Source organism: Chroicocephalus ridibundus, chromosome 1 (assembly GCF_963924245.1).
Source record: "Chroicocephalus ridibundus chromosome 1, bChrRid1.1, whole genome shotgun sequence".
Taxonomy (NCBI): domain Eukaryota; kingdom Metazoa; phylum Chordata; class Aves; order Charadriiformes; family Laridae; genus Chroicocephalus; species Chroicocephalus ridibundus.
Window position 1 is genome coordinate 213,286,289 of NC_086284.1, and position 21,619 is coordinate 213,307,907.

At 45.1% G+C, this 21,619-nt stretch overlaps 1 protein-coding gene across 3 annotated transcripts in view; it reads right to left on the reverse strand.

The window, feature by feature from the left end:
- The window catches only part of CAMK1D (calcium/calmodulin dependent protein kinase ID), a 235,676-nt gene that overhangs the window by 124,571 nt on the left and 89,486 nt on the right, over window positions 1-21,619 (reverse strand). For all 3 annotated transcript variants that reach the window (XM_063323613.1, XM_063323612.1, XM_063323614.1), the window contains exon 2: window positions 9,233-9,364. In XM_063323613.1, the coding sequence (XP_063179683.1) occupies window positions 9,233-9,364 (132 nt within the window). The remainder of the gene's footprint in view (window positions 1-9,232; window positions 9,365-21,619) is intronic.

Sequence of the window (21,619 nt, forward strand, 5' to 3'; positions counted from 1 at the left end):
CTTAGTTTTGTAGAAGGTATTCTAGATTACCTATGAAGAATCTTATGAGAAAAAACACAAGAGGAAGTATTTCGCCTAACGAAGCCACCTAGGACTCCATCTTCAGCAGCTTTTAGGCACCAACACATCCTTGAAGACCTGGGCTGCAAGCACTTGTGAGAATGCTTTCCCTACTACTACTGCACCACCCAAATCCTTGCATCCTCCAAACGCTGCGTTGTAGCACTGCTTCAAACAGAGCTGTTGCAATTTTTAACTCCCCATGTCTACTGTGGTTTGGCATAGTCTCATAGCTGCTTGTCCTCCCGTGCAAAGATGAACCCACTGTAGCTTCTGTGAGCTCCATAATCCCGAACCGAAGGCATGTGCTTGCAAATTAGGTAACCCCTAGCCTTACACATGGGTGTAACATAGACAGACCTAATGCATCCAGATGTAAAGCTGAGTCATTTATCAAAGTCTTAGATCTTATTAAAGAGTCTTTATGCGTCTTAACAATTCTTTCCTTTTAGGTAACAGACAACAGCACATATAATCAGATACTTGTACCACTGAAACGCAATTGTAACCATCTTCCTGATTAATCAATACTGGAAAACAGGGTATGTATTCTCATTCTTCAGCTAGGAGCCCTGAAAGGACCTCAGCTTTGTTATTCCAGCTATGGACAGGATGGGGTCCACATAAAACACACATCTGGCGGAGAAGCAGACTCCAGCTAAGGCTGAAAAACCCATTCTGCTAATTTGAAAGCATCTTAGAGCAACTATTTCAGAAAGCAGCTGTTTCTTCCATAAGGCACCGAATTATTTTCCACGCCGGAGCTCTGAGCAATGATGTATTTCCATCCCCTCTGACCTGTGCCCTTCTCCCAGCATGGATGGGCCATTTTTTGAGTTGACTCAGGGCATGGGGTGACCTTGAAGAGGAACAGTTATGCAAAGGAGATTTGGCAAACCATCACCACGCAGGACAGAGGACAGCTGCATTGTCCCCCAGCAATTACAGTGAAATGACTTCTCACGCTATAACCTACGTGAAGGAACACGACCGTCGGCGTATGCACAGTGCCAAGGCAGGCTGAAACACAGAAATGCCACGCACCATCGCTAAAGCTGTTACGGAGCCCACTGCATGTAAATGAAACTATGTAAATCCAGAGAAGACACACGGGATTTTGTTTGTGTTTACTTTTTCAGAGGGGATTTTTCCTCTCTCATTTAATGTATTTTAGGATTTTTAAGATGCCTTGATCTGCTTCCCTACATCTGCTTACATCTAATCTAGCATGAAATACAATCCAGGCAGTCCTGGCTGCAAAGTCTTCCCCTGCAAAGTTTCCAGCATCTTAGTGCTCAAAAATGGTGTCAGCTTTGTTTCAGGTTTCACATTTTTTTCACTCGTGTGAATTCTTTGCAGCAAAATGAGTTGCTTAACAAAAAGCCAACTACTGGTGCCAAGGCAGAGCTATCTTGTGCCATACCCACATATATGGGGTCAGGTTCACTTTTGCCTGAAACCCGAGAAGGGCAATTCATCCAGTCTACATCTCCTTGATTCAGGAGATGAGCTCATGGCCTAAAGCTGATGTCAGCCTCCAGGCATGCCCAACTGTCCCCCGACCCTCCAGCGTTTTGTAGATCCTGGCTCCTCTCCACGCCCAACCTACCTCCCTAGCAGGGATGTTGGCCACAGTGCCCAGCGGTGAGGGTGGCTCCAAGGGTAGGCAACTGGCACCCAGGTGTGTCCATGTGAGATGCCAACAACTATATTCTTAGTTACTCTTATATTCTTCCACCACTGACATTAGCGTCATTGATGGTATCACTGGGTATCACCCCCTAACTAGTAGCCACAGGCCTGGGCACCCCGAGCCATCCTCGGGCCATCCGGCTTTTGGGATGCCCTGGATTTGCAGTTGGCAGAGCTTTGAGCCTGGCCACGCGGGGAGGGCAGAGTCAGCCTTCTGCCACCCCAGCGCAACTGCAACGGCATGAGCAAGCCAGGTTTTAACAAGTAAATCTACATAAAAGCTTTCTCTGAAAGTGATTACTTAATATAACAACCAGCTGTCTCTTCAATTCTTGCTGAGGCAGCCTATCTTCTCACCATTATTCACAGAGGGGAAATAAAAAAAAAAGCAGGAAGCCTGTTTTGTCTGTAGGGTAAGCAAAGCTTCAGAGAAATAATGGTACCTGACAGACAGAGACGCCAAGTGTTTTTTTGTTGGTTTTTTTTTATTTTCCTAGCCATCCCATTCAATTCTTCACAAGAAAAAAGCTCTTAGTGCTCGGGTGTAAAGAGGTAATTAGTCATTAACCCCTTAAAACCCAATCCCACAGCGTTTTGTACGCCAGCTACACAATCTAATTACCATCATTTTTATGATACCGCTTATCAACACAGGATCAGAGTGTCTCCTCTTCAATTTGGCTGGCCCTGTACTTCGGTTGCGTGACCTCGCACAGAAAAATAATGACCATAGGAGAGAAGGCACCAGCAGAGCCTCCGGACTGGGAAATTGGAGTATGGGATTATCCAGGCCTGCAAGGGCTGTATTTTTTGACCCAAAGACAGCAACGGCTTCGATAGGTGGGTCTGTCCCACAAAGTCGCTCAGGAACGTTCATCTGAATTAATTAAATGCATGAATTTATGTTAGGGCACATTAAACTTCTGCATGGCCAGTTTTATTCAGAATTAATGTAGCCTTTGAAACTGAGTTAAATCGCACAGAAGAGTTTAATAAGAGGTAACTAATGGGTTTCAAAACTAAATTTGGATTCATCTTCCTCGAGGCTACGGGGTTAGCCCCAGAGGCGTGAGCCCTTACAGAGACAAGAATCAGGGACAGAAAGGTTTTAAGGGAAGTCTGTCAATGGGCTACCCTTAGTGATAGGTACAATTTTTCAAATTACCCTTTTTGTCTTCATGTAAATTTTGAGAAGGGGTGATTTTCCTTAACAAATCAAGGGTGTTCTCTTTAGTGTCAGGAACGGCGCTACCTCCTGGAATGATGCGAGGGGCCCTTTTGACCATCACCTGCTGTATGGGAGGGCAGGAAGATCCACAGTTTCACCCACTTCTGGAAAACTTTTTGTTGCTGCTTTTCGCTTAGTTTTGAGACGGGCACAGCCCTGACCTCCCAGACTTTGCAGAGGATGCTTCCCTGCTTCTCTCCCTGCTCCTTATCATAGCAGCAGCTCCTGGCCGTAGGTGCAGGCATATAAGGAGCGAGGCAGCCGCCTGGGCACGAATCACTGCCTGAGCACTCAGTTCCCCCTCATCTTCGAAGGAAACGGGAGTAGAAGGAACCAGCAGAATTTCAGCTGACCTGCTAGAAACAGTTCGATCGTGCTGTTTATGAGGAAAAAAAAAAGGCTTCAGTCTGCAATTAGGCATGGCTCTGGTTTGTTGTAAGGAATTTAATGGTGTCTCTCCCAGAGGATCTAGGAGAGTAAAGAGGAGGGAGTGAGTGAAGAGATATCTAAATAGTTTAGAAATTATTTTTAAAATCCCCGTTCAGCAGAAACTAGCTAAAGCAGAGTATGATTTGCTAGCTAACCAGTATTTGCTTAACAAGACACTTATTTGTGCACATCACTGCTCTTAAGCAATCAATACAGCCGGGTGCAGGGCTACACAGAGTTTCTTGTTCCTCCCCTTGCTTTGCTCTGACTCAGCACCGAATCTGTGTGATTGTGCAGGTATTACCCAGGCAGCTAGAATGTTTCTTGTGATAAATAGTGGTGAAGCCAAGGAAAAAAAAATAAAAAAAAATCAGGCATATTTTTCTCTGTCTGGCTCTTACAAGGTGGTTTGTTTTTTTTTTTTTAATTTAAGTAGAGCCTCAAAGCCTGCTTCTCTGCAGTCCAACTCTTCGCACCACCCACTGCCTTCAGGAACCCATCTAACAGACAACTCATCTTTCAGCGTGTTCACACCTGCACAATTACCATAAGTGGAAGAATTTTCCTCTATTCTACAGCAAACAATGGAAAGGACTGCATTTGCCTTTCTACTCTAAACAAGAAAACAGTTGCTTTCAGAGCAGGTTATGAAACTCCCCACATCTCAGGTCAGGAGAAGTCTGTGTCACATGAAGGTGACCATGTGCTGTCAGTCCCCACGGCCAGTTAGTTAACCGAGCTGTGATAGTCCCTAAGACATCCAGTGTTCCTCGAACACATTCCAAACCACAGCACGTCTTCCTTTGCAAAAGAAATAAATTTCAAAGCCTAAAAATGATGCAGGCCAGCTTCTCACCTGACTTTGTGAGGAGATGTAATATTTTGCCCCGTGTCCAGCTACAGGCAGCCAGCACACTGTTAGAAGGAACAGCAATCCTTGCGCACCAGCGCGTCGGCCGGGCACTAATCAAAGACTCCCCTCCTGATGTGGTACCAAACACGGGTGACTTTCACCCTGCTCTGAAGCATCCCTTTAGGCCGGAGTTCAGCAAGGTGAGCTCGACCTGCTCCCTGATATCGCCGGTACGAATAACCACCTAAAATTAGGCACATGCTTAAACGCTTTGCTGGGCTCTGGCTCCCAGATGAACTGCAGACTTCGTGTTTCCCGGCACCGCACTCGACAGCGAGCTCCTTCCCACTCCATCCCCACCCATCCGAGTCTTCGGGGAATGTTGCCATGGATTTCCACGGGACACAAAAGAGTCCATATTGGAAGAACCCTGTTAAGGTTGCTAGGCGTAAATATTGACTTAACGGCTCTTCCGCCTTTTTTCTTTTTTAAGAACAGATTTGTTGGCCATGGCTGGAAAAATAAAATGATGGAGTATGCATGATTCACTCTGGCACTCGCACAAACATGCAGATCAGTTGGCTGGCAGCTCGCTCCTCTGTTAGCAGAACATCGCTTCTAAAATGTGTCATTTTGTTTTGGCAGCAAGAGCGTCCAAGCCCGCAGACAGAGAGATAAAATCTCCTACCTTCCATGTACTTCACATGAGGACCACTGACGTTCCCCAGCACAGAACGTTTGATTAATACTTCTAACAGCTTTTTAGATGAGATACGCAGAAGGACTGATGGGATGCTGCAATCGTTTCACACTAAAAGCCCAGCCCAGAGACCTCCCTTCTTCGACCCACTCTCCTGGGTCTGCTGACATGAGAAAGGACTGCAAAATTAACCGCAGGTAAAACTTTTTATTCAAAAGTCTTTTGAATAAAGGCTGTTTCACAGCCAATAAATACTGAGACTTATGGAACAGGTTGCCCAGAGAGGTGGTGGAGGCCCCATCCCTGGAGACATTCAAGGCCAGGCTTGATGAGGCTCTGAGCAACCTGATCTAGTTAAAGATGTCCCTGCTTACTGCAGGGAGGTTGGACTAGATGACCTTTAAAGGTCCCTTCCAACCCAACACATTCTGTGATTCTATAAGATACTTAAGGTCACATGGGAAGTCAGCAGCAGAGGTGAGGGTGGACCCAAGGGTTTTGGTCATTGGATTCATGCTGTCATCACCAGGTTCTGCTTCCTATAGTACTCCATGCACAGACTTTTAATCCTAAATTTAAAAAATGTTATTTAAAATATGACTTCAACACATGACATCATCCAAACCCTTTTCCCTATTGATTCTGACAGATCTGGATGATTTGGCAAAACCGGCAGGGGGACAAACCTCCTCCAGGGCAGCCTGAGGGTACAAAGGACGTGATATTCTTTTGTACCAGTCCTGGACACGGACAGCACAATCTCTTGACTGTCCCTAAAAACTTGCTCACCACACACAGGGGCAAGAGCAGCTCACATGAGGGACAGCAGAAGCCGCAGCGAGTATATTCAGGAATCCTCAGTAGAACCCCGTTTGACATTCAACCAGAGGAGCTCAAGAGTTGCATTTCACAGCGCTCGGCAGATGTCTGCCAGGAAGCAAGTACCTTGTCAGGAGGAAGACAATAATCTAATGATTGAATATAGGAGGAGGAAGTCCAACATCAGACAAGCGATCCTTCTTTAAAGGATCACAAGGAGTTTGCCTGCATTTCAGGTGGGCAGGTTGTCCTTTGGGACTTTCATTCCACTGGATTTTAAGCACTCCCAAAGGCATAACGCAAAACCAGAAAAGCAGACCAGGATCAACAGACGTGCAGCTTTACATTCGCTTTGCCTCCATCCCCTGTGGCTCTACACCTTCCTCTCAGGGAAGGGAGACCCATTCCTCCTGCCAGGCACCCTCTGTGCACAGCCCCTTCCGAAGCGGTGGTTGGGTGCGTGGCACGGTAAGGCGCCGCCGCCTCAGAGCCACGCAGGGCAGCCCAGGGCTCTGGCATCCTACTCACTAATTAGACAACACACAAACTAGCCATCCCCACTCAGTATTAAGCTACCAGAAACAAAAGCAAGGACACTCAGATACCTTTGGAGCTTAGCAACAGCTAAGGATCCTCTCCACCTCTCTCAAATCTATTCTTACTGACAGCTTTTGAAGCAGAGAATTCACTGAACACAGAAACAGATTGATAACCCCTCTCCTCAACTGTAGGCAGATCCAGTTTGTTATTTTCTAAGCGTTTCCTTGGTGGCACACACAAATTCAATACTGTGTCTGCTAGCAAAGAAGTCTATTTTCACAATAAATACAATGACATGCAAAGTTTGGGTTAGCAACAGCTAAGTAGAAGACATCAGGAGATTAAAAAAGGAAAAATCTCTCTTAAGGTTCTAACGTGCATTGGACAAGAGACCAAGTAGATCTAATTGTATGAAATTAAGGAATTTTCCACCCACTCACTCTCCTGCCCTTGCAGCTGGAATAGCAGAGCCCGGGTGCTGCCTCCTGGTTTCTCAGGAAATTGTTTGCAGAGAACAGAAACATTTCACAACACAGAAGCAAGAAATAACCTCACTGATTTCTCTGCTCTACTAGCCTAGGGTCAAGGCTGATGCATGGCAAGCCTTACTGCATGCCAATATTGCTGCTCTTGTACCCGCACACGAGTATCAGGGGACAGAAGCATACACAGAAAGGCTGTTTCAAGCTGTCAGTTACTGGCCGTTATTACTTGATTATGGAGATGGCAATGGTTGAGCTTTATGACAGGTTCTCAATTACACTTTACCACAAGCCAACATGCTGCATTTATCACCGGGCTTATATTGCACCGACCTGATATGGGTCCAGCAACAGGAAGGCAACCGCAAGAAATGTTTGTAGCTGTTTGGAGACCCACTTACATCCCTCCACTCAAAAGGTTCCCTTCTGCCTACTGGGTTGACTGAGTTTGCCCTTGAACCTTCTTTGCCTTAGGCTGTCTGAGCATTTAGTTCAGAAGTATCTAGTTAGTTTTAAAGATTCAGGATCAGTTTTGTCACATGGGGCCCAGATGATCAGCCTGATATCAGCTTCTACATGACCAAGAGCTAGGGCAAGAAGTCCCACTAGGGACAGCAGTGCAGCAGGAATCAGATTGCCCCAGTCCAACATAGACTTCTATATAATTGTACTACCTTTAATTCAATGGGAAGAGAAAGTACTTTTAAAAGTTTAAAACAAGTCACATGGATCCATCCTAAAGTGACCAATCTCTTTCCATTACCCAGAAAGAAAGTCAAGGGTGATGAGTTCGCGTCCAAGTGCCGCAAGTCAGGTGAGATCATTCCCACCTTTAGGACATAAGATGAGGAAGAGGTAAGGATCAAGCCTCTAACAACTACACTGACTTCATGGCAGTCATGAGGTAACCTTTTCTTATCCATTTCTTCCAGCCACAGTCAGAAAAATATACACACAGTGGACAACCCTGATAAAATAGAAGTTAGACTGCAAAGTGACTTCCGCAAGTGGCAGAGCTACCTCTCCATGGTATAGGTTACCACCATCTCCTATAACGAACAAGTAGCATGCCGTAATTCTAGAGCAATTAATATACAGACTGTTTTAAGCACTTTGAAATAATAACCCTGGTCCTGGTCTCCTCAAAGCCAACGACCCAACTGCTGACATTATTAGTGGATAATGTCTTTTTAGGGCATCACAGGCCTTACTCCAGCCTAACTCCACTTCTTTCCCACTCTGTGGTCATCTGGCTCTATTAATACAAAAGAAAGTGGAGTGGCGTTCCTCAGGGATCAGTGTTGGGACCGTCGCTGTTTAACATCTTTGTTGGTGACACAGACAGTGGAATTGAGTGCACGCTCAGCAAGCTTGCCGAATATCAAACTGTGTGGAGCAGCTGACACACTGGAGGGAAGGGACACCATCCAGAGGGACCTGGACAGGCTTGAGAGGTGGGCCTGTGCAAACCTCATGAAGTTCAGTAAGGCCGAGTGCATGGTCCCGTACCTGGGTTGGGACAATCCCAAGCACAAACACAGGCTGGGGGGAGAATGGATTGAGAGTAGCCCTGAAGAGAAGGATTTGGGGGGTTAGTTGACAAGAAGCTCAACATGAGCCAGCAATGTGAGCTCTCAGCCCAGAAAGCCAACCTCATCCTGGGCTGCATCAAAAGACGCGTGGCCAGCAGGGCGAGGGAGGTGATTCTACCCCTCTGCTCCGGTCTGGTGAGACCCCACCTGCAGTGCTGCATCCAAGCTCTTGGGCCCTCAGCATGGGAAAGACATGGACCTGTTGGAGCAGGTCCAGAGGAGGCCACGAAGGTGATCAGGGAGATGGAGAACCTCTGCTATGAGGACAGGCTGAGAGAGTTGGGGTTGTTCAGCTTGGAGAAGAGAACGCTCCGGAGAAACCTTATTGAGGCCTTTCAATATATAAAGAGGGCTTATAAGAAAGATAGAGAGAGACTTTTTACCAGAGTCTGTAGAGACAGGACAAGGGGCAACAGTTTTAGACTGAAGGAGGGGAGATTTAGATTAGATATGAGGAAGAAATTCTTTACTGTGAGGGTGGTGAGACACTGGCACAGGCTGCCCGGAGAAGCTGTGGCTGCCCCATCCCTGGAGGTGTTCAAGGCCAGGCTGGATGGGGCTTTAAGCAGCCTGGTCTAGTGGGAGGTGTCCCTGCCCATGGCAGGGGGGTGGAACTAGATGAGCTTTAAGGTCCCTTCCAACCCAAACCATTCTATGATTCTACAAAACCCAGAGCATTTCTCAGAGCATTTTCAGCATCATTTAAATTGAGGTGATCTTGTCTGCCTGTGACAGGCTGAACAACCTGTCAGTCACGCTTGTCAATTACTGTTCCTGCTCCTTAAAAGCAGGAGTCTAAATGAAGCAAAGAAGCAGAAAGGAAGGACTGGTACTTACTTTCTCAGGACTGCAATTTCATTTTCAATGCTGCTTTCCTTTCCCTTCAGTGCCTTCTTGGGGATGCACTTGACTGCAAAGAGTTTCCCACTCGCTCTCTCTTCAGCCAAAACAACTTCAGAGAACGCACCCCTGAAAAAAGAAAAGAAAAATCCTGATTTCAAGTGGTGCCTTTTCTTTGGAAGCTATTAACTGAAACACAGCCATTGAATATAGTTCTTCTGGTGTCTTTTGACAGCAGCTCTTGTTAATCACAGCAACAGCATTATAAGCATCTTTCTTTGCCTTTACAAACATACACAAACATTCACACACATGTGAAACATTAAAGGCTTACCAAATACAACAGTTTTAATAAAGAACTATAGTCCAGCAGAGGTACAAGCAAAGCTTGAAAATCAGAAAGTGCCATTTCCACGCGCAGGGGGCATGGCCTGTTGTCCGGCTACTGATTTGATGGATGATGTACTTTTTCCCTTCTTGAAGTTTTAGGATGTTTAATTCACATAGCAGCACGGAGTCCCTAGGACTAAATGACGTACCAGTGCCAAGAGTGCTCCCAGTTCCTCAGCGACCACAAGAGGTCAGGGCCTCCGCTTTGGTCCTCTCTGGCAGCCCAGATCATCTCCTCACCGTTGACTCAACCCTGACTCAGATGGGGAAGCAGCGTCAGGATTTCTCTGTGTACACAGAGCTATTCCACAACACAAACCGCTGCATGTGTAATCACTAAAGCCAAAGAATCGGATTAAATCACAAGTCCAAACGTCGGCCTTAACAGAAACCTCCCTACCGTTACCCCAGAGAGGATTACACAAATAAAGAAACTTCATCACAGCAGCCAGTCACTAATTGCCAAGAGTGGGCAGTGCTTCTCCTTCATTAGGTTATTCCATAACAGTGTATTATTTCTTGCGCTCTCATCGCTTCCTCCAAAGCATCTGGACCTTACTGGGGACAAGCCAGGAAAATGTTACAGTCGGTGCTTATACACTTTTTTTCTGTTCTCACACTGTTTTCTGAGTATTTGAGCATCGTTCAGACACTGCTGCTCTGGATGGACCTTTGCCGCGGCACAGCGGGGCTGCTCATGTTCCAGTGCTCGTTACTGGTTTAGCAGTGAGGTACTGGGCAAGACAGAGCATTGGCCTGATGAGGAACAGCAAATCTTTGCTCAGATTCACCAAAACCTCCTCCTGAAGCACCCGCTTGCACAGAACCCAGTGCTTGTCTAACCAGATCACAACCGGGGGATTCACCAGCCGAAGGATCATATTTTATTTAGACAAAATAAAAAGAGGCACTTTCCTTCATTTCCGCCCCCCCCCATCAGTAGATTATTCTGCTCTTCTACATGGCTGTCTGTGAACAGAGCTCGGCATCAGGCTGAGCAAACCCAACCACGCTCCAGCCTGCTCTTAAAACGTTAATGTTTGATCACAGCCTCATTTGATACCACCAACTTTCTCTGACTTTCACTCCCCACAAACGCTGCTTATCTAGATGTTTGTGGATAAACAGAAGCGTTTCCTTTCCTGGTCAGACTCTTCCTTTTTAAGTCATGCGCTTTGATGACACAACCAAACGGCTGTGACCTCACCAACGGCTCCCGAGTTGCGAAATGACCAAATGAATCATTAAGCCAGGGGATAAGCGGATAAGCAAAAGGAAGAAGCTGCTGCTCTGGAAAGAAAGCGCCTGTTTACCCAGAAAGGCTTTTGTAGCCAGCAGGGACAGGGAAACGGCGACGGGAAGTTTAGTAACGGATTAAAAGAGACAGTCGCAAGCTGTTACGGCGGATGTTCGACAGCCTGTCTACAAGTGGTAGTGACCCTCTGAACCAAGAATGTGCCTCCATTTGGACAGTGGTCCAGACTCTGACCATGTTTATGCCACTCTAAGTACAGGAACAATTTGTTGTTTCCTGCTTTGTGTTTAATCTACCACCCCACATCAGAGCATCACGGGCTCCAATTTAGGGCCTGCACAACTGGCCCTAATGGCTTGCGCAATGAAGAAATCAAGCAACCCAAAGAGTTTTTAAGGACCTATTCTTTGCTTTCCTATTATCTACAGACCCAGTCATTTGATTCACCAAGCGGGGTTTTCACCCTGACCCTCATGCTCGGGACAGCCAGACCAGAACTGCAATAAAATCCTTTTACTGGAAAGCCCTAAGACCTCTCGGTGCTTATCAGCTTTGGTTGCAGACCAGGGTGCTCAGAAACTCACAGAACTTCTCCCAGATATATTTCATGAACCCTTAAGTCCCATCTGCTTAAGCTTTCAACACTGCGCTTCACTCCAGCTGTGCCTTGAACAAGCTTTTTGCCTTCAGTTAAATGCCTTTAAAAGCAGCATATTCGTACCGCCCGTTTCCTGATCGCACAGCTCTCCCAATGTTTATGACATTATAAAACCACAGAGAGCTCCCATCCCGATCTGGATTTCACTGCCATTCTCAGACAACAACATAAAGGAAATCCCTTTATATCCCTCTATGCAATAAAGCCAGCTTTGGGAAATGCCTCTATTTCAGCTGGCTTCACCATTTTGCTGGATTTCTTTCTCCGCTTAGCAGGACAGCCATGAGATCCAATGGTTGGAAACAGCCTCTGTGAATTTAAATGGAAGTTTTTTGGGAGCTCCAAAATACTTATAAAAACCGATTCCATATCTCCTTAACAACCTTTCTCATTAAAGCATGAAATAAGCTGAACCTCTGCTAAAGCGTTGGCTCAGATGTCAGCCCTGGGCACTGACAGGGCGCTTTTCTACACCGAGTTTTATATGAGGCCATGGCATGAAATTGCTGGTGCTGGGAAGAGCCCTTGGGTAACGCCAGGGGGGACCACTGGGGTGGATCTGCCGGGAAGGCAGGAGGGAGATGCGAGGGAGTCTGAAATATCCTGGGCACTTATATATGCTCCTGCGTTAAAGAGCAAGGAGAGGAGGGGGAAGGCAACAAGGCAATGGACAAAAGCAAGATTAGTGAAGTGCTAGAAGGAAAGAGAAGGGAGGGCAGAGGTGCAGATAGGGATCAAAGAGTTAACCACAGACTGGGAGGAATGAATGGTACAGGACAAGAAGAAAGAAATGGTAGCAGGGAGCACCAGCGAGGAGAAGGTAGCAAAGACACTCCTGGAGTCTGCTGGAGTCAGGGGAGAGTCAGAAATAATAGTGTGTAGATTGGCAAGCAGTTATCATAATTTCAAACACACAGATGAATTCATCCGCCCTTAACAATCCAGTCCAGCCCCTCACTAAAGCCCCCGTGACTCATGCATGAATAGATAAATACCAGAGGGAAAGTCAGGAAGACAAGGCTGCTCATTTTCCTGCTAACAGCAATATATCCTACAGCTAATTCTCCGCCTCCTCAAAAGAGTTCCCCAGAACTACCAACCTGGCAGGCTTGCTAAAGATTTTTTTTGCCCCCCAAAGAATTAACGTGCCCTTTAAAATCAAGACATTAAGGAAGGAAGCAATTTCTCTCTAAGAATTTATTGTGATTCTTTATTGAGGGTTAAAAATTAATTGTGTACAAAGTTCTATAAAAATGTTTGGGTTTGGAAAATGTTGCATTTTACACCATCAAAGTGACAGGACATGGTTTCCTCGTCCTGCCTGGGGATTATAGCAAACAAATAAAAAAGCATCATGGTTTTGAGGAAGTAGGACAGTGGTGGAAAGGGGTAAGCAAGAAACGTCTGCAAAATTAAACTACCTTTAGCTGTCAAAATACATTTGTGGCAACTGAACCTATTTTTGAAAGTTTTGACCATGTTACCGTTTACCCTAGAGGGTCAACTCTTTTCAAACTTCTAATTAAGGCATGGAATAATTTTATGATCTAGATCATTTTTATATGAATTAGGAACAATGTAAGCGGAAAAAAAGAGAGGTGACCTGACGTGTCACATTGAGATAATGGCAAATTCTAGAAGGTGATTGAGACGTTCTGACTCCTCACCCCGTTGCACACATCTGGACCATGCAGGACCCTATAAGAAGTCAATCTTTTATAGTTTTAATTTGTTTATATTATTTCTCATCCAGTTCTTTTCTTTAAACTAGATTTAAAGATTAGGATTTCAAGATTATCATTGGAATAAAAATGGCATTCACATCCAAACAGACTGGATTTTCTATTAGAAAAGAAGGGCTGCAAGGCTAGGCTAGCCTGCAAATCAAAGCAAAATAAAGGCCAACTAACTTTTTCCTTTATCTGTTTGAACTATAACTTAATATGAACACTTAATTTCTGAAATACAATGAACAACATATACTGTGACAGCAAATCTGCTCTCATTCATCAAAAAAATTGCTGTCACAAAAACACTGACAAAATGAAGACGAAGAGTTGATGGAGGGATAAAACTTAATTTTTTCCATTTGCAGAGACCTCCATGTTGAGCAGTTTTCCACTGCATGAGCAGGTGCTCTGTCATACTAAATCAACAGACATAGTCAGGAAACAGATTTCACATCTTCAGGCTGTGTATAGCTAATGATCTTAATTATGATACAGTTGGCTTTCTGTGTGTACTTTGCCCCAGACAAACCATGGGAAAAAATGGTTTGAAAAATATACCATGTCCACGGTGACGATCACTGAGATGGGAGACCAACCAAATCAACGTGAGACCGACCAAATCAATATAAGACTGACCAAATCAAAGAAGGTAATTTCCGTAGCGTGGCTTCATCAGCTACACACAAATTCTGCACCTTGACTCCCCAAAGAAAGGCAACTTTGAACTGCACTACAAACAGAGGCAGGTGTGTAAGAAAAAGTCTTCTCTGGCATTTTCATGGCTTTTCCCATGGTCCTCAAGGAGTTAACTGTGGGATGAGCTCAGGCTCTGTGTAACCAGCACATCCCAGGGAGATTCTCACCCTGCAGACTATTTTTCTACTAAGCCATTTTTCTGTACGAGTCATGTTCTATTTTTTTTTTTTATTAAATTTTTCTACTCAGTCATTTCTGTACACACCTCCTCACTCTCACAAATTCCAGGTGCATCCCAATATAAACCCAAACTAAGGCTGGAAATGAAGTTTTTCACCGCAAAGTCACGTCCATGAATGTCCTGACATCTGTGTGAAAATGAATTTACAACGAAATTTCCAATTGTTCAGGGATGTCCAAATGCAAAGTTAACAAAACCAAAGTGTGGAGAGTGTTTTTACCCAGTCAAGAGGAAAGGAGAAGGATTTCAGGACTGTGTTACATGTGGTACAGGAGTCAAATATCCCTACACATTCTCAAGAACCGACTATAAATTTATAGGAAAAGAAACACTCTGCCTAATCTGGTTGCAGCCATCTATTCTTTAGAGGACAAGTTTTTCTAGCTATTTTCATTCATCAAACACACAGTGCCAACCCTGCAGCCCCTTCTATGGCAATGCTTCCTCCGCCTGGGCAAGAGCAGAACAACCAGGATCGCTGTATTAACAGCGGTATTTTTAGCCTCACTACTCATTTAACGTCCACTAAACCACCCAGCCACAACTGAAAATGCTCTTTACTACCCTGGGATCTCGTGAGTATTTGCTGTAACACCAGACACAGCCCTGTCCTGGTTCCCCTCCCAAGGGCTGATCCCGATTCCCACCCGCAGTGATGTCTCCCATCCCCATGATGGGGGGATGTCTGGGTCTGGGGACTTGCCGATGCCTGGGGTTGGGGCTGCTATAACTCATTACGGATGATGGACAGCACTTGCAACAGTACCAAAAATGCTGCTGCTGTTGCCTGATGGACACTCAAACAACAACAACAAGGGGCAATACTCTTTGCTGGGTTTTTCTGCAGCAAGCAGATCCTTTCTGGACATAGAATCATAGAATCTTCATGGTTGGAAAGGACCTTTGAGATCATCGAGTCCAACCATACACACACAATAAATAAATAAATAAATAACAACCAACAGCCTACAACCTCTGCCCTGAATTGCCACATCTAGACGTTTCTTAAGTACCTCTAGGGATGGTGACTCAACCACCTCCCTGGGCAGGCTGTTCCAGTGCCTGACTTACTGACCACTCTGTCAGTAAAGTAATTCTTCCTAATATCTAATCTAAACCTACCCTGCCACAACTTCAGACCGTTTCCTCTGGTCCTGTCATTATTCACCTGGGAGAAGAGGCCAACACCCACCTCTCTCCAACCTCCTTTCAGGTAGCTGTAGAGGGCAATGAGGTCTCCCCTCAGCCTCCTCTTCTCCAAGCTAAACATGCCCAGCTCCCTCAGCCTCTCTGTGTCTCTCTGTGTCCTGAACTGTTGCCCCATGTCAATACCCCTAACATGTTGTCTAAGCTAGAAGGTACGTTAAGACCATCGGAGTCTTCTGATGAGCAGCCTCTTCCCCACAGTGCGAGAGGAGCACGGGAATCACCATGCCCAGGGATGGGCAGCACATCCCCAGCTCCAGACTTTACCTTTCCAGTCACCTTGCTGCTCCCCCTTTAACATAATACTTGGGAGAGAGGAACCACATCAATACACAGATCTCTGACGGGACTTATAGCCATGACAACAGAGGCATCCGATGATATAATACAGCAGGTAAAGCTTCTCCTTTCCCCTCCTTATATACCAGTTTGTTTTTCTCCCACCATCACGGGGCGACTCGCTGTGATAGAATGAGCAGCACAAAGCTGTCATCTTGCGTAGTCATCAAAAGTGTTTGAATTTGTTTGGATTTAACTTCCGTTTTTTTGGGGTACTATTATCTACAATTACAACAACAGCTTAGTGTTTTGACAGTTTTTGTCACCAGCATCGGCTGCAAGAATTTTAATGCCAATTTGAGGTTTACAGGTTTTTTTCTGGTTTAGCTACTCAATATTTTATACTCTCGAGAGAAAAATAAAAAAATTAAAAAAAAAACAACCCCCAAAAACCCCACCAAACCCCGTAGAATTAAGATTGAAAATCCACGTCAGCTACTTAAAGGAAAGCTACTTAGAGAAGAGAGACTTCTATGAAGCCAGAAAACACCAATTTAAAGTTGCAGTTGCACATTATAAAGCACAAAATTATGACAATGTGGTCATGTTGGTTTCCTTCATACCCTTGCCTCTTCCCCTAGACCACCTTCACCAGAACACAGCTACCTCCTTAATGGGGCAACAAACATTTTCACCAAGGGAAAAATTGCTGGGAACGATTTAAACCATTCTGTAGTTGAAATCAGTTCTTTATTCCAGGATGAATTTCAATTTCACAGTGGGGCATGGCACACAGCACTATCACTCCGTGTCACTGAGGAACTCCCTTCCCTTCCTTCAAACATGATACGTGAGGCATCAGCAAAGGTGCCGCCCTGTTCCCTTGCATCCTGAGCGCTTCTCCCTGGCCACCACCACCAACAAGCCACCTCAGGTCCAACTTTGGGGGCCAACAGGGAAACACCAAGTTCGAGACCTATGTTGCAATGCAGGCAGGAGAGCAGAGCGCCTCTGGGATGGCTTCCAGCCATGCCGACGGGAAATCCTCCAGTGCTTGGGGCACTCCAACTCATACACCTGCGGGGTGAAGGCACCGACGCACACGGACAAGGAGACTCCTGGGCAAAAAGAAGTCATTACGTGCAGAGCAGAGCAAGGAATGTGGGCTTCAGTACCACAGAACTTAGATTCAAAGATGAATAAACCTCATAAAACACAGAAATTAAGGCAAAAAGGAAAGTTTCTGCAGAATCTCTTCCCTTTCTGAGATGAACTAATTTGTTTTAGCTGCCTGGTGTATGCTAATTTAATAGGATGCTATGCAGTCTGTTCCGAGACAGTGATGCATGGATGCTAAAAAGGGAAACTGGCCCGGCGCAGATCCCCAGTCATGTTTGTTTTTACAGTCGTCTTCTTTCCTGAACTGTTTGCTCCTTTCTTATTAATCCTGACCCCTATTAGAAAGGGAAGTATTGTCTTTAAAGGCCTATTACATTTACATTACATCCTCTGTGGCAATCACAGTAAAACTATCCAGAATAAAAAGCAAAACATACAGCTTTCTGTGTTGAGCTCTTCCTTCCATTATACACTTCACAAATGAGCTGTTAAGCAGTTTATTTTCTCCACTGATGATCACTTTCTTTCCAATGTGAATATTTAAGTACCTTTTTTCCACTTTCATCTTATAAGACAAAAGGAGCTCATTGTCTCCCAGGGTTTATCTGATGGCAGCATTCTCATGAGGAAATAACCTTTCTTTTTCTAATAATGACCTCAAACCTTTCTTGAGGTGTAAGTCATCTCCATAATTTTTTTCAAAGCGTTTCCCTGTTCTGACACTGATATATGCAGGGTCTATTACAACACATCTGATTTCTGGAGATCTTATCTGGCCATATAAAGCAAATTACACCAACTTGAAAAAGAAGGTTTCTTCTTCCTCCACATGGAAACTTCATAAATTATCTGGCACACCATGGCACTTTCCAAGAGGTTGGTTCAATTAAGGAAAAACTGGATGACATCGCATCTTTTAAAGCAAAGGAAAGATAGTGCAGACATTCTAATTTTGCTTGTAGTAATTCCTATGTTCCTTCTAAAAATAAGGTCTTTAGTTAAGATGAAAGTAGCAACCGCCTAAAGATCAAATAACTTTGCAGTTCCGTCTCAAACATGGGAAACTCCCATTTAGCCAGGAGTTTTGCCTAAAGGTGTCTGGACCTTCACAAATACAGGTTGCAAAAGCCTACACAGCATCTTATTCCTTCAGGTAGCATTTATCTAGCTATAGAGCAAAACCCCAGTATCAGTTCTTACGGCCTTCCTTGGTGATCACACAATCATAGAACGGTTTGGCTTAGAAGGGACCTTTAAAGATAATCTAGTCCAGACCCCATCATAAGCAAATGATTTTATTACTTGACCTGTGGTTTTCAAACACCAACCCAGTCTTTCATGAACTTTGTGGCCTATTCTAGAGGAGCAGCAACCACATGGACCGATTCTTCTTGCTTAACTTTAATTATTTATAAACAAGGAACTTTGCATAATCTAGAAGCGCACAATCCTTTTGTACTCAACAGAGAAGCTTCTCCACAGATAATTACATCCCATCCTAAAATATATTGAGGGCAGCACACCATGACCCTGTAGGAATCCTTAACGTCTGTCAACCAAAAATCCTCTGCTCTATTTACTGTGTGGCTCTGGTCAAAGAGATCATCTGAGATGCCCAGACATTAGCACCAAGATGCCCGTCAGGCAGCTGCAATTACGTCAGATGACTTCCAGCCTTAGTCTGCTTCAAGAGAAAGCAGAGTCTGACCACCCAGAATGAAACTCCTCTGACCACATCTACATGGATGTTCTTGACATCTAAGCTATTCCCTCCTGTTATAGGCAGGAGATGGCAAATTCAGCAGTGCCATCAGCTTGTGCTGGGGTAACTATCTAACATTGGTCAGATGAGTCACATCCTACACACATCTCTTGGTCTTCATTGAAAGCGAAAGGAGCCTAGGGGGAGAGATGGAGATTTCCATGGTGTGGACATTTTCAAGGCTAAGGCAGACAAATCTCCTCCCAAACTCATAGGACCTGAGTATGCAGAATAACCACATATCCAAAAGAAAAGGATTAGGACTTGTAAGGCTTCTACGCCCATGATCACAGCACAGTTCCTGCTTATTTAAAGAACAAATTTAGATTAGTTAATCAGACCATGAAACCAAGGCTCATCTCCTAGGATCTGCCTTTTCCGGTTTAATCCTTTAGACCCAATCTACAGCCCCTCGTCAGGAAGCACTCCCCATCAACGTGATGAGCTGCCACTGAAAGAGGAGGCCACAGGGTTTAGAGATGTCACAAACACAGCTGAACAATTCCCATTGTGTAAGAACCCTTCTGTGCCGCTATGAAGCTCTAATTGGCTTGTTCTCATCCTGTTGTTACCCATCCAGCCACTCCTGCGTATCTGTTTTAAATATTTGGACTAAAAATGATGTGTATTTTGTATCCTCGCCCACTCTAAATCATAGCTTAGAATTTAAAAAAAAAATAAATTATAGAGAGACACAACTCAGTACAATGGAATACAAATTGTTTCGTAGCTCAGAATTGAGCTTTGATAGGAAAAGCCACCACAGGATACCCAGAGCTCCATCTTCAGCCTTATTTCCAATGGCCACCTCTTAGAACACTAGAAGTGTGTTTGCTTTCCTACTCCCCAGCCTCTTGACTCATCTATCCACATGCGGTTTCATGTCTGAGCTGAGGTACATTAAGAAACCTTAGCAAACTGGTTTGCCTAGTAACCGCCAAGCTTGAAAATAAACATTTTGGCAAAGATTATTTCGGTGTAACTACACAGAAGTTATCAGGCACTTCTGAAACTCACAGATACCTCTGTAAAAAGAATTGCCACGCAGTCTCCACGTGTGCAAGCCTCAGTACTCTTCTCACTCAAACCTCAGTGCAAAAAGGGCTTTCCTTTCAGCTTCAGTTGAATAGGAATCTCTCCACAGCTCCACGTTTAAGGTGCTGTGTTGAGACTCCTGAGGTTACTCACAAAATAGATGCAGCACCAGTACAACCTTCCTCCCATAAACTCAATGTTATGAGCCTCCACACTGTTCTGAAGGAACATTTTTTGATGTCATGGAGTTATACTGGGATTGGCCAAAAGGAGATTCCCCGGGAGATATAAGGAACCAGAAGGTGCACCAGCTTCCACCCAAACTATGCCCAGCCCGCATGTTGATCCAGATGAAGCAGGAAGCATACAAGGCCTGGCAACTGAAGGCCTCTGGGTTTATCCTATGCTTTTAACAGCAGAGAAGGCCAGTAACAAATGCAGCAATCCCATCCTCTGAAGATGGGAACCATCCCTGCCTTCTACCACCTTGCCCATATGATGGCAGAAGACAGCATCAGGAGGGAAGGAGTCCCTCCAGCATGGCAGACCCACACCTAAGCAGCTGAGCCCATTAGAGAATCACAGCAGGGAACAGGTGTTGGTATTTCCCACACTTCATCTGAAAGGAGGGCAGACCTCTGCACTCAAAGAGTTGAGTCTGGTCCATGGAAGCCATGAGTGATTGATATGGCCTATGGAAGCCATCAGCAGTGAGACAGACATTGACATTTCCGTCATATCATCCATAAAAGGCTTTAGATCCCTGGTTTAATAACAACCGGTTTAGTCTTCATAGAAAACAATCGCTCATCTATTTACCAACCCGGCTGGTAAGGAGATGAGGGCTGAAGACCTCCAGATCTGCCTATGCAAGCTGTGGCTACTGAGCCTCACCTGACTCACCAGAACCCTGATTGACAGACTCTGACTGCCCGCAGCTTCAGCACACCTTACAAACACATGGCAGTGCTGGGCTACTCATACCTCAATCTTCACCTCCCTTTCTCCAGTGAGCAACAGCGCAAGAGGAATTATCTCAGTGCCCCAACCAGCTCACAGACACCAACCAAAGTCAGCTGCTGCATAGGGATGACCTTCTGTGTTGGAAAACTTCAGCAGAAACAATCTGACAGCAATGCTGATTCTCTTTATCTGAAATGTAATCATAGCACATTATAGTCTCATAATACAATGACGAGTTTCCTAGGAGATGACTGCCACGCGCCCTGCCTATTTTTAAAAATGAAATTTCTCAGAACTCATTTCCATCTCAGGTTGACATGCTACACACACATCGACAATCGCCACCACCGTGCTTCTCAGCCATTATGCGGGTCCAGATAACCCAGCCCAGCCCTCGGACGGCAGGCCTGAGCAGTGCCGTAACATGCCCGACGAGACGGATGAGGGCAGGGAGAGGGAACACAGCTCTGCAAACCTGACACTGATCACTTCTGTGTTTCTTTCGAAGCTGCTGCATAATTTCAAACATGAATAAAAAAGGAAGCAGCATATTATATGTCAGCATAGCCATTCTATGATTCTATGATTACCCTCTCAGATGACGTGCACCCTAGAAGAAGAAAGTTCCCCAGAATGTTTGCATGAGAGCACTGGCAGAGTGATGAGGAACAGGCAGGAATGTCTCTCCCGAAGTACTGTAAGGGTTATTTGTGAGCCAATTCCCAAAAATACTGCAAGCAGCAGGCCGCTGGCAATGAGTTGAGGAGCTAAGATGAGCCTGGTAAAAGCTGCCACAAGTTGTATGTGGTACAGATGTGCTGTGGTGAGTACACCAGCCTGTGGTCTACAGGGATGGGCTGCAGCGTACTCAAAACAGGTTGAAATTTGATTAAAAAAAAAAAAAAACAGACAGATTCAACAATTTGTCCTTCTGGGGAACTTCTGTTTATTGTTAGTTGAAAGGGCTTGGAGAAGACGAAAGGTTGGACACTTAATCCTGACAGCAAGTGCACAAGTTGATCCCTGGGGTCACTTCAGGAATGGATCAAA